Genomic DNA, 14542 nt, shown 5'->3' with positions numbered 1-14542 from the left:
GAAAGTAGGTTTTTTCTCAATGATGAACAATCATTAGGAGTAAAAAATGAACATAGAAATCTTCCTTTGCAATGACCCGGCTTGCATGGGGTGAATGTATTATAACCTTTCGGTTGTGGAAGTCTTTTACCTTTACCAAATCTCTCCTTCTTGGGTTCACTAGTCTTTTTTGAGATTATGACGTTGTGTCTTTTCACCATAAAATAATTTCGAAGAAACCAACTAATCTTTAATAGAATTGTGAAATTGAAAGAGCAGATAGCCTAGTCGAGGTATCATTCAAATAAAATCAAATCTTGTTTATGATAAAGAGTAGTCATATTATCTATAAAGCGATAAGAGAACATGCAAAATTGTAATTATGCAGTAATGAGAATTCTTTGGCAAAAATAAAATTATAAAGCGGCTTGTTTATTATTGGCAGATTATAGAAAAAAAGGGGATTGCTTGTACAATTTGAGGTTAGAATCCTTTGTTTTGATTTAATACGTCAATCGATCTTAGATCAGTCGACAATTTATTGAATTAATATTGAATAAATCAGCTGATTGCTCACTCGACTATTATGAATTAAATTATATTTTACTCAGAAAATTGTATATTTTAGATGTTAAAGAAGGTTTATGTAATAAGAAAGCAACGATTATTATGTTACTCAAATATTTATTGAAATCTAAAAAAAAAATATGAAAACCAAGAGTATACAAAGCTCACATGAAAAATTAAATGTATACAGCATTGTAATGTCACATATTGAGATTTATTTATTAGAATGTTCACAGGCTATTATATAGGTTATTTATGTATAAATTTTTATTTATCTTTGTATAACAAAGTTGGAGAAACCCTGAATCTTAAGTACCCCATTTTACCCCTAACCAATTACATCACGTTTTACTAAGACTAGAAAGCCAATCAGAGGAAGGCTTACAAATTGTTAGAGGAAGAGATGAGAATTTTCTGAGAACTTCTTCTCTCTGGCTTGTGGTCTCGACCAATGTGGCAGCACATGAGGATAGGGTTCCTTTCAATTAATTTAAAAAAAAAATCATCAAGCCAGTCCCTTTTTAAATGTCAAGTTTTGTAATTAATTTTTGATTGTTTATGAACTCAGTGATTGTTTAAGAGTTCTTAATTGTACAATATTCCCATATACATTTAATACTGATAGAAAAATGCAAACAATCCGGACCATACATGAGCCCAGTGGAGTCGAAAGGATTCGACTAATTAATTATTGGAGATAATTAATTATTCTACAAGAACTTCAGCAAACGTCGTTTGAGTGAGTGTTGAGTTTAAATGAGCTCATTTAACACTAAGGCCTTTTTAGTGAATTGGGGAATTATTCAAAAGTGCTATATAAATTTGGCTCAAGTTTGAAAATTTCACAATGTGTCAAACACTATAATATATTTACTAAAAACTCTTTTTATGAATATATTTGATAGATGTAGGAAGCTTATTTCCATGCATGGCACGAATCCATACCCTGAGATTTGAATGATTATTCTATTAATTATTGTTTGAAATATATTATATTGAACCCATAGACTGAACAGGTTCCAATTTGTCAAATTCTGAATCAACCTGAAGTTTCACATCTCAGTATTAATAAATGAATAGATATTTTTATGGCTCACTATATTGTGAATGCTAACAACTCCTGTGATAGTTATTAAAATATTAGAGAATTTATTTATTCAAAGAAATTATATTTATCAAGAAATATTTTTGTCTATGTTATTTTATGGGAATATATTTTGTGTTTTATGTCAGCATACAAAATTCTAGAAGTTTTTATTATTTTCCTAATTCATCTCGTGATATACAGTTTGAACTGTCTTGGTACCAAGCATTCTTATTCTGCAGCATATATAATTAGTGAATTAATTAATATTGATCTTATTCAGAGCACTTATTACTTATCATCCTTTGATGATAGTAATACTAATCAGCCAGCAAAATCTTACTGATATTTATATTAATAAGTCTACAATATATCATATAAGGATCCAGAGAACTTCAAGAACTGGCATTGTAAGTCTCAAGGAATTTCGAAAGGATAAATTAGTGCATACCTGTATTCATGATGAGCGTTTTAAGGATCAACTAGAAAAACAATAGTTGATTTTCATTATTCTCGATTGAGTATATGGTTACTGATAATCAGTCACTAACTATCTTTCTGACTTCCTTATTGGTAATCTTCAATATCTTCACGAGAGCAGCGGTAAGAATTATTGATCATCAGTTATTGAAACCCATGGTGGTTCATTACATTGAGAGTATTCATGCATCTACTACTGAGCTAGAGCTGTGGTCTGACCTCAGTATATTTGCGAGCCGGACGGCCTTAACTTTTTGCAAATTCATTTGCAAGCTAGGGATATTAACGGATACACTAGTATATATCAAATATACTATTTCATATAAGAATGTCGCCCAACATGGATGGCAATATATCACTTCATAAGATCCATCATTTCTGTCACCAACACTAACAAAACTGTCATCAATATTATCGTCGGTCATTTTAAACATTCACTTAGAAAATAATTCACCGCTGTATCATCACTGTCGAAACTCAGTAACATAACCTCAAACATTCTGTAAAAGTCAGGCCGGGTGTCTAGATCTGCAAAGCATCATGGGTTGCGGTTTCCATGGTTACTGCTTTGTGATTGGCTGGATGTGACTAAACCTTTTCTGATCAGAACTACTCGTGGACAAAACTCTTTTTGTTTTGATATGTCAATTTTTATTATAAAATAACATTGGACTAGATTTTTTCTGACAAGTTCTGAGCATGCAGGCTTGTAGCGCTCAACATAACCTTTAAAATGATACCAATAACTCGATTTCTGATTTTTGGTAACAAGATCTTTTTTGACCGCCACCTCCTCATAAACTGAAGCAAAATAGTTTGCAAATTTTTGTGGTACTTCACTAGCAGGAATCTTAACACCATTCAATTCATATTCGCTGAGTACAGTATTATTTGCTCTTTTGTTTTTTATGTAGTTCCAAAAAGTTCTTACATTAGTCTTAGCATCATTCTGTATGGCTGTTATATAACTATGATTAGCTACAGCTATCTGCATTTTCAAAGTGGTCCTAACTTCCTGAAATCTTTCTACATAATATCTTGGAAAATTTCTCTTACGAGCTAGTTTATTCTTCAATTTTAAATTTTTGATTATATCATTATTGAACAAACAAGGATATTTTGCGCAGCTCTTCTTCTCTACCTTGGGGTATCCACAAATTCATAGCATTGTAAAATAAATCATAATAATAATCAACAGCCTCATCTACGTCATCAATGAAATATAATTTCTCCCAATCTGAATTTTTCAATGTTAGATAAAGATAATGAAAATTGTTTTTTTGAAGTTATAATAGGAAATTTCAGTGGCGGGGAAATGCATTCGAGGCAATTCTACTTGAAAGAAAAGTGCGGGATGATGACTATTTTCAGTAAGAATAGGATCGTTAGACCTGGTAACATTAATAGGGATACCACTTAATATCAGATCAAGGGTTCTTCCATTTGTATTAAGCACATCATTGAAAAAACGTAAATTTTTATAGAGACATTGTTTCAGAAATACATCTGGCTCTAGTTGAGCCATCTGAAAAATTGAAATTACTATCTGTTACCTCACTAAAATTGAAGTCGCCAACAATAATATTGTCTTCACTAATAAAATTAAAGTCTTTTCCAATGCTCTCTGAAGAGTTCTGATAATGGATGAGCCCAGCTGTTGGTCTGAGATAAACAGCTGTGATATTGATAGTGCGTCCAGGTAGGCGAAGCCGAATGATAAGAGATTCGTATTGGGCCTCCGCTCTCGACGTGACAGCTACAGCAGGCAACCAAGCGGCGCACGTCACCAGCACACCCCCTCCTCTCGTCATCCCTGATACAGTTCGGTCCCGATCACATCGAAAGACTCGATACCTGCCATCGCAAGAGCAGAACTCACCATCTTCAATGTCCTCGGTTAGCCAGGTTTCAGATAAGATAATAATATCGCAAGTAGAACTCAAAAGTGAAACAGATAAATCATGCAGCTTGGTCAGCTTAAGCCACTAACATTTTCGTAGTAGATTGAAACATTCCTTAATCTAGAGCTTGAGTAAGTCATTATCACTAGAGATAACAAACACCGGGCTGCCTTCTTCGTATCTCAATTTGATATTTCCTCGCTTGTCAATCCAAAGAAACTTGTAATGTTTGTCAATCATCACCTTACGTGCTTTCGCAAATAGAATTCTTCTTGCTCTAGACAATGACTGATTCACATAAATCGGCTGATCAGAAGGAACACCCAGATGACGCGTCGACAATGTACGTTTCACACGCCTACGTTGTAACATGGCTTCCTTGTCTGTTCTTCGTACAAATTTAACAATTATGCCAGTAGTTGAGCGATTATTTTGTTTTTTTATTCGATGACATACATCAATCATGTCCGCGCGCATTTCCATATCCAACGCCTTACCGACTGCAATAACTTTGCCCAGAGTGATTTCATTTTGAGTCTCTGGTATTCCAAAAATCTCGAGAGTGTTAGCACGTGAATACTATTCACTATCTTCTAATCTGATTTGAAGCTCGTCAACCTTATTGTTCAATGCTAAATTTTCAGTTTTCAACTTAGTGATAGTCTCTTCAAGTTTCAATATTACTTCGTTTTGACTAAGAAGCAATACACTACTTTCATCAAGTTTCTCGTGGCACGAATTCAAAGACTTACCCAAATCATCTTCGAGTTGTTTGAATCTCAAGTCAGTCCTTTCCTCGATTCTAGCTAGCATAGCCTTTAAATCACGCTTGATAATAGAGTCATTATACGAGTCGTCCGAGCCCGCCATCACGGGAGTTTAATCACTGAGTGATCGACTCAGACGGTGATCTTTAACACACTTTTCACAGTTCCAACCGCCACTAGCAGACGACGAAACAAAACTCACATCAGACTCATTTAACTTAACACAAGTGGTGTGGAAATAACCCGAACATACTTTACAACTCACTTTATCCTTCGAACTCCGATTCACCGGTTTTAAACATTTAACGCAGCTACTCATTTTTAGTATAGCTTTTATCTATCGATTTAGTAGTATTTGCAATAACCAGTGAACTAGAATTGGACTACTAATAATATTTAAATATCAATTAGCTCTTGAAAGTTTAAATAATATTGGGTAAATATTCATTGAAACCAAGGTACTTAGATAGAATATCTATCTTAAAGATGGATACTGTAAGGTAGCTTGCAAATACTAGTAAGGTACTAGGTAACATGTACCAATACATCAACTTAATTATCTATAGAATTTACATAACTGAGTGTTAGCTTATTAACGTTTTTATTTAAAAAAACGTTAATTTGGATTTGAAAAAATTGTAGATAAAATAAATTTAGATAAAATTGAATAAATTTAGTAGAGCAATGGCACTTTATCTTCCATTTCGAAATATTTTTCAACTATTGTGGTGATTCATTCATCTTTCAGATGCCATCATTATGTCATTTCTGGACCAATATTAGGCTAGGTCTACAACTAATTATTGGATATTTATACTGCAATTGAATGTATTTTATATCTGAACTATATGAATGCAATGTTTTACAGATGCTTGCCTTGTCCTGTTTGGATATGATGATTGAACTGGACTCTCTGGGCACATGGGTCTCCTTCCTATCATCAAGGGGCTACCTCAGGTGCCTTATCGACAGTTTATTGGAATCAGATAAGCAGCTATGTGAAATTCTGTCTCCGTCACTGAAGACACTTCGGCCACTCTATGTTTATGAATCTAAAATGGTAAGTATTATCACTAAGAGATAGCATAAAAAGATATTCCATTGTATAGGGTGATTATGTACCAAATTTCACTGTTAACATCAGCCGATAGTCCTAGTAGTTCTCTTTCGTGAAGCTATATGACGCTGATTGTCTCTCATACTGTGCCTTTCTTACACTCACTCGGCCAAAACAGCAATAATCTTCAATAATCTGCTTGCTATTTGGAACATAAACGACCTCTACCATTGGATATCTTCTTACCTATTTATATTTATGTATAAGGTAATACATATTCAAATTATAGACCATAAATGTAACTTGTTCAGGCATCTTGTTGGTGCGAAGTAGTTCATAATTATTTAATTTTGCATGTAAAATAATCATATTTGTAGAATTATGTTCATCAATAACAAATCATATTAGGTCATTGTTAACCTATTGGTCAGTAAATAATTATTTAGATTTTTTTTAGTATTAGTTTTATTATTTGTTCTTGTGCAAGTACTCATACAATTGGGAGTTGCTATTCTAATCAGATACATAGTACATTCTTGATTAATAGAGCAATTTATCAAAACACGAACATCACAAAATATCCTGCTAAGATAAGAATAATCAAAATAAACATTAGAGATTACCAAAAATACAAAAATAGTTTGAAAAATAATTCGATAGAAATTTTCAAATATAGCAATAACAAAATTAACCGACAATGTGAAATTAGATTAGGAATTTTGTAGCTACATTAATGTGTAAGAATTCTAAGGTATAAATTATTACCAGCATAAATATACGATATTTAATATATGAGAAACTATAAAAACGAGTAATAAAATGACCAGTAAATTCGTGAATGAATAGAAAAGAGATAATTTTAACAAGCAATCTTTGAAACAAATTGAATCATCTCAAATACAATAATTTATTGAATACACTAAAACATATGTAAATATACTTCAATTTTCATTCTTTGATCAAAAATCACAATGAATATAATATGAAAAATTTTCGCACTTCATCAATAAATTCTAACATAATAGTAACCATGATGATCAATTATAATTAGTTTATCATCTATCATGATGAATAGAAGAGAATAATGACTTTTTTATTTGACAACTGGGCGAAATTTGAACAGTAATGTCCAATCTACCACTAAACCACGTCGTTAGCAAAATATACAAATACAACACAAAAAATACAGAGGTAATAAGAAACAAAAATGAATAGTGCTTACAAATTAATATATATCAAGTGTGATCAAATTTAAATTTTACGCGTTCAGCAAAATTTGTTATACGTGCCCTGATACTTTCCCATTCTATTATAGAACTCTTGGCTTCATAATTTTTAAATTCCGGACGTTCAAAGTGCAAGGATTCTGACCCTTCCCTGTCTATACAATACTCGAGGCTGCACTACATGGACTCAAACATAGAGCTTCCTGGCTAGAGGATCGGATATACACGGGTACAACACGAGGTCTAGGAATGCTCTAAGACTAGATGCTAGAACGTCTTTTTTCCAAGGTGGTCCTGATCACATGAGCAGGAAAATATTGAAGTCTCTCCCACCTGTTATATCTGAGATTGACTCACTAATAGTCGATCACTTGTGCTGCTACGCAACGTGCCTTCTATTTGAAACTCCTCCTCAGAGACTCTTTCCTGGCCGTAATTCGATTCTGTCGAGTGTTCTCATTTCGGAAGTGTGGAAGTGTCGCTAAACCCAGAAATGGACTTCAACGAACCATCAGAACTCCAGAAAATATCGAAAGAGTGAGGCAGTGAGGACCTTTAATTTTATCCTATAAATTGGTTGTTGTTCAAGAATTGATTGAACGCGATTTTGTTGCCCGTCAAAATGCATGTGATATGCTGATTGACAGACAACCTGCCTGAAGACGCGGTCATTTTTTTAGTGACAAGGCCCATTTCCACATGCTTTTCCTCAATGTGATTTTTTATGGGGTTATTTGAAATCCCTGATTTATGTCGATCGACCACGGAACCATCGCACACCTCAACAACAACATTCGCGACGCCATTGCCTTCTTCAAGGAAGATTTCCAGATCTTGATTTTTAATTCCGGATATCATGGTACCGATTCATATACAGAGTGTTTCAGAAGTAGTGTCGAACATTTTAGGGTATTGTTCCTGGATGATAGGAGACTACAAATGTCGTATTTGAAGTGTCCAAAACTCAGCGGTTATCCTTATAGCTGCCATTTTGTTTTGTTTCACTTAGGAATTTTTATCTCAAGAACGAAATGTTGTATTGATCTGAAATTTGGCATGAATATTTATACTATAAAGACTCAACTTTAAAAAATAAAATGAAAATTTTCTATGTAAATTTTCAAAATGGCGGCCATTTTAAATTTTTTATGGCAAATTTCACGAAAACTGTTCACTTTACAGAAAATTTACAAAAGACAAAAAAGTAAGCAAATTTTATCAAGATTTCAAGAATACCTTATTCATTAAGATTAGTCAAAGAATAACAGAGAAATTAATTCTTTTCGTACAATCATACTTTTACAAGACAAACAAGATCTTCTGAAAAACATTGTAAAATCAGTTGTATGTCCATATGGAGTCATACCGAGTTTCAAAGCTTCATCTTAAATACAATAATAACAATAATAAATACAAAATAAATAATAATAATAATAATAATAAATAATAATAAATAATAATAATATAATAATAATAATAATTATAATAATAATAAATAATAATAATAAATAATTAAATACAATAATAATTGAATATTGATGTCTAAAATGGTGAAGTAGTCCAGTTGAAAAGTCACTTTTCAAAAATTAGTCTCGAAAACATTTTTCTCAGCGATTCTATATGTATTTTGGGGCGCTGAATTCGAATCTGAAATTGTTTGACACATCAGATGGTGACGCGCAGGACTCTTACCATTTTTGATTCCGGAGCTACGAATTTTCAAAAGATTGATTTTTTCAAAATTATGTGAATCTACCACAATTACCCTACACAGTATAATAGTAATTGCAGGCCATCAATCATGCTATTAATTTGTGTTTTGTATTTGTATAAATATATGATATGTAATTCCTTTATCATAACTTGATAATACTCCAAGTTCTATAGGGTAAAAGTTGTAGATTCACATAATTTTGAAAAAATCAATTTTTTGGAAATTCGTAGCTCCAGAACCAAAAATGGTTTGTTTTGGAAACAAAACCCTGAATGTTTTGTTTTTTCAAATACACATTTAATAGACGTTAAATGAACCTAGTACTACAATATGAGCCGGAATATGATTTTTTGTTTAGAAAGGCTTGAAAAGGTATTATATTGAAAAATTTGTAATTTGACTGAAGGATTTGATTTTCTATTTTTGGGTGTACTCCCCTTCCCCCTCCTAAGGAATCCTGTTCGGAAATACTTGTTCTTTCACGTGATGTGTGGTTTTTCATCATTACTATAAAAAGATTCAAGTTGTATAGGGTAAAAGTGGTAAGTTTGCATAATTTTGAAAAATACCGCTTTTTTGAAAATTTGTAACTCCGGAACCAAAAATGGTAGAGTCCTGCGCAACCACTCAATTTATTGGAGATTTTATTCTCTTTAATTTTGTCGAGAATGATTAAAAAAAACTCAAGGTTTTCGAGATTGAATAGAAAAATTGAAAAAAGTCCGAAATTTTGGGGGTTTTGGGGGTGAAGCCGCCCTCTGGCGTGTCAGCAAATTTCAGATTCTAATTCAGCGCACCAAAATACATATAGAACCGTCGAGAAAAATTCTTTCGGGGCTGTTTCCTGAAAAACGACCATTTGACTGGACGAGTGCAGTCTGCATTAAATGCAGTAAATCTGGACGACTGCATTGAATGCAGTAAGAGTACACAATGTAAATTGCTTGTATGGCATGAACGGTAGCAATCGTAATCAATCGGCTTGCTCTTGTCCCGTTTTAGAAAGCGTGACCAAAACAAAGTATTTCGGTGTCACTCTGGACCCTCATTTAAGATGGAATGAGCATATAAATAGTATGTGTAGCAAAATGAAATTTATGATCCACAAATTTTATAATTTGAGCTTACTCAAAGACAAAGGTCTAAGTAAAATGGTATACCTAGCATATGCTCAGTCAGTCTTCCAGTATGGAATTAGGGTGTGGGGTGGCGCTTTCAATGCACATTTAAAAAATTGAATGTTATTCAAAAGGGTATTCTCAAGGCAGCCTTGGGAGTGCCCAGACGATACCCTAGTCACCAACTTTTTCTGGAATTTGGAGTTATGACAGTCAGACAGCTATTATATTATAAATCTAATTAAATATATCAGCAATCATACAGATATCTTTACACTGCATCAAACTAATTATATTTTCAGATCTGCAAATAGATATATTGCTCCTCGAACTGACTTAACTATATGCAGAAGACAATTCAACTACATAGTAAATAAGCTAATAAATATTATTCCAGAACATTTTATAAAAATGAAACCCTCTAAAGCACAAATTGAGAACTGGATCAAGACCGAAAATGTTGTAGTCAAAATATTTTAATTCAATGCATTCATCAATTCTTTATTATCATGTTTTATTCAATTATTTCCCCCTTTACTATCTGAAAGTTGTCGATCAAACTGAATTCAATTTATATAATGTTATCCTGCACTGATTCAAATTAATTATTTCCCCCTTTACTATTGAAAGTTGTCTCTCAAACTGAACCCAATTTATATAATGTTATCCTGCACTAATTTCAAATTCTTGATAATTATATCAAAATGAATATTTGTTTAACGAATTATATTTTGTTTACGTTTATGTTTATACTATGAACTATTCCACTATCATGTTTTTCTTTTTCTTTTTTGAAAGTGTATGCTAATTTTTTATTTGAAGTGTTTGCTAAATTTTTTTGTTTCTACAGTTACTTTTTTCTAGTTTTCTCAAATTGGAGTGCTTACTGAATGCTTGTTGCTAGCGCACAAACTTTGTTTTGCTGGCAACGCCAATATTATATATTTTATTATTACAGTATTTGGTTTCAATAAAAGCTTTTGTATTTTTGTTAGTAATTTCTAATGTATGAAACTGAATTTTGTTTTCCATGTTTTGTGAATTATTTATATGAACTTGGCAATAAATTTGATTTGATTTGATTTGATTTGAGTGGATACAAATTTCAAAAATCGACTTCATCAGTGTATGCGCAATGGGGGTCGCCATTGATCTGATGTCATTTTCAAGACTGCATGAAAAAAATAGGGATATTGTATTCTCATATAAAAAATATTAAAATAGTAACTAAAGTACTTTTGTTTTTATTGACCTTTCAAATAAGTAAGTTTCTCTGGAGCGCATTGTACTATAAAACGCGTCCGGAATTTCCATTACATCCAAGTACTATTATAAAAGTAGACATTTTAGAACATTTAATCAAGTAAACATTATGGAGTTTCTTAAAGTAAACTTTTAGTAAGCATTGTTTTCGTTTTGTTAAGGGATAAAACAGTGGAAAGGCTTGATTTTAAACATTCTAGTCGACAAGCATGGAGCTTATAAGAAAACTTGGTGCAGCTAGAAAGCCAACCAGGCAAGGAACTGAAGTGGAGCCTGAATTGGTTGCTGAGCACATTATTAGAACTTCCAGGGTGAACCACAATTTGGAGCACACTGATGAGATAAGAAGACAATTGATGATCCTTAGGGAGAGAGTTATGCCAAACCCACATTTCTCTCCTCCATTCAGTGTTGAAGACATAGACAATGCTCTGAGGGACAAGAAACCTGGTAGAGCTCCTGGGTTCGATGGAATTCACCCCGAATTTTTACTCAATGCTGGGAAAAACACCAGGCGATGGTTGAGCCGGTTCTGTTCAGACATACTTGCCATTGGAAAGATCCCACATGCTATGAAAAGCCAAAAATTGTAGCAATCTTGAAGCCTGGGAAGATGGCTGACCAGGTCGAAATCTATCGGCCAATAGCTCTGCTTAGCTCAGTTTATAAATTAATAGAAAGACTGCTTTATATTAGGATAAGCACAGCAATCCTTGAGATAGTCCCTATCGAGCAAGCATGCTTTAGGCCAGATCGCAGCTGTGAGGACCAAGTCTTGGCACTGATAACTTTCAGATAACTTGAGGCTGAGGCTGGATATCAGAGTCAGAAAAAACAGCTGTAGCTTTTGTGGATTTGATGGCAGCATATGATACAGTCTGGCGAGAAGGTCTAATATATAAAATCTTGCAAATCATTCCATGTCAACATACAGTAAGACTTGTTAACAATATGCTGAAAAACAGATCCTTCCAGGTTTTGATTGGACATTAGATGAGTCGAAAAAAAGGCTTGACAATGGTCTGCCACAAGGATCTGTCTTGGCTCCTCTCCTTTTCAACCTTTATGTCTCAGACCTGCCAAGAGTCAGGTCCACAGTATTTGCATATGCAGATGATTTGGCTTTGGCTACACAGAGTAGTGACCTTGAGACTGGAGAGGAGACACTAACAAGTGACTTGGCTGTACTGACAGACTACTGTTCGAAGTGGAGGCTGTGCCCCAGCCCTGGGAAAACTGAAGTATCAGCCTTCCATCTAAGCAATAAACTAGCAAATGCTGAGCTGAAAGTCTTAATGAATGGTGCTACCTTGAAACATAATAAGTTTCCGAAATATCTTGGCATCACCCTGGACAGGACCCTCTCTTTCAACCAGCACCTGAGGGCCAAGTTGGAGACGAGAAACAACATCATTCGTAAACTATGTGGCACAACTTGGGGCTCATCTTCCTCAACTCTGAGGTGCTCTAGTCTGGGCCTGGTGTATGCTGCTGCATCTTCCTGGATCAACAGTTGTCACACTCACCTTCTAGATGTGCAACTGAATAATTCAATGCGAATAATTACAGGAGCATTACGATCCACTCCAGTTTCCTGGCTCCCAGTGCTCAGCAGCATACCCCCACCTCCTCTTCGCAGAGCACAAGCTCTCCTTCGGCTCTATGAAAGGATTTCGTCCAATCATCTACTCCCAATCCATCAGGACATTCCGGATTTATATAGAAGGGAGCTGAAGTCCAGAAGGCCAGCGGTCAGGATGGCAGAGCAACTGAGAGATGAGAGGTCCTCTCTGAACAGAAGATGAAGAGAGAGGAGGTGCCCCCCGGAATACCGGAGAGCTATTTCTCATGCACTAGGCCTCCTGGTTTCGAGCTCCCCCGGCGCATCTGGGTGACACTCAACAGAATTCGAACCCAGCATGGGAGATGCAATGCGTCATTTTTACTTTCCTTGCCCTATTACCATAGGTAAGGAAAGTATTGCTTTCCGAAAAAAAATAAGGTACCCCAATTTCTAAATTTCTATATGTTTCTAGGTCCCCTGAGTCCAAAAAAGTGGTTTTTGGGTATTGGTCTGAATGTGTGTGTGTGTGTGTGTGTGTGTGTGTGTGTGTGTGTGTGTGTGTGTGTGTGTGTGTGTGTATGAGTGTATGTGCGTCTGTGTACACGATATCTCATCTCCCAATTAACAGAATGACTTGAAATTTGGAACTCAAGGTCCTTCCCCTATAAGGATCCGACACGAACAATTTCGATCAAATTCAATTAAAGATGGCGGCTGAAATGGCGAAAATGTTGTCAAAAACAGGGGTTTTCGCGATTTTCTCAAAATTGGCTCCAACGATTTTGATCAAATTTATACCTAAAATAGTCATTGATAAGCTCTATCAACTGCCACAAGTATCATATCTGTAAAAATTCCAGGAGCTCCGCCCCATCTATGCAAAGTTTGATTTTAGATTCTCAAGTATCAAGCTTCAGATACAATTTAAACAAAAAATTATGGGTGGAAAAGATTTAGCATTAAAATCTCTACAATTAATGTTCAGTAACGTTTTCACTTAAAATTGAAAATAAGCTCGAAATTCGAGAAAATGTCATTATTTCAATTGCAAACTGTTGGTAACTGTTGATTCTATTGAATCATTCACTATGAAGAATAGCAGACTTCGTGTGTCTCCAGTGTTATTGTTTTGTCACCAGCTGTCTTGGATCTTTGAATAGTAGACTTTTATGCGCGGGACTTTTATGCGTCAGGTGATAAATTTTCATAACGACAAGGAAAGTTGTGTGAGTGCGCCACACCAGATTTTTTTCAAATGGGGACTTGGAGACTCCCCAGTATGTGACTACAGACAGACAGTGCACCACATTATATTTGAGTGTGAGAGGCGTGCCTACCTGGGCGAGGCTAACGACTTCACTGTAGCCAGTCCCCAGGCAATACAGTATATTTCATCCCTCGACGTGCACTTATAAAAGTGTGAAATTTTTAAAATTTGACAAAAAATGCCATACGCTAAATAAATAAGCTAGTTTTGTGCGGACCGCGATGTCAAACCGATCTCAACGAAAAAACATAAAGTAAATCCTAAAACAAAAAATCCACAAGAAACCCTCTACAGTCTAAATGAAATTGAATTAAAAAAAAAAACAGAACAATAAATAAAGATCAGCAGTGTAACCAAATTAAACAATTTCAACTTGTCTAATTGACATTCTGTCTGAATGAACAGACATATATTGCTTCCTAATGCCAAACCGAGTAGTAGCAGTACCGTTATGTTTAATATGCACTTAAACTGTAGCTAAAGTTAAAAGTTCGAATATTCAACGACATTACGAGACTAAACATAAATCGTTCGAAGGAAAATATCCTGTGGGAA

The 14542-nt window shown here is 34.4% G+C and overlaps 1 protein-coding gene across 1 annotated transcript in view; it reads left to right on the top strand.

The window, feature by feature from the left end:
- LOC111060109 (nuclear pore complex protein Nup205) overlaps positions 1 to 14542 on the top strand; it is a 96022-nt gene that overhangs the window by 72017 nt on the left and 9463 nt on the right. Inside the window, exon 26 of the mRNA XM_039430819.1 lies at positions 5647 to 5838. Coding sequence (XP_039286753.1) covers positions 5647 to 5838 — 192 coding nt within the window. The remainder of the gene's footprint in view (positions 1 to 5646; positions 5839 to 14542) is intronic.

Source organism: Nilaparvata lugens, chromosome 6 (assembly GCF_014356525.2).
Source record: "Nilaparvata lugens isolate BPH chromosome 6, ASM1435652v1, whole genome shotgun sequence".
NCBI lineage: Eukaryota > Metazoa > Arthropoda > Insecta > Hemiptera > Delphacidae > Nilaparvata > Nilaparvata lugens.
The sequence above is the reverse complement of the archived record's forward strand: the minus strand, read 5'-3'. Positions and strand labels throughout refer to the sequence as shown.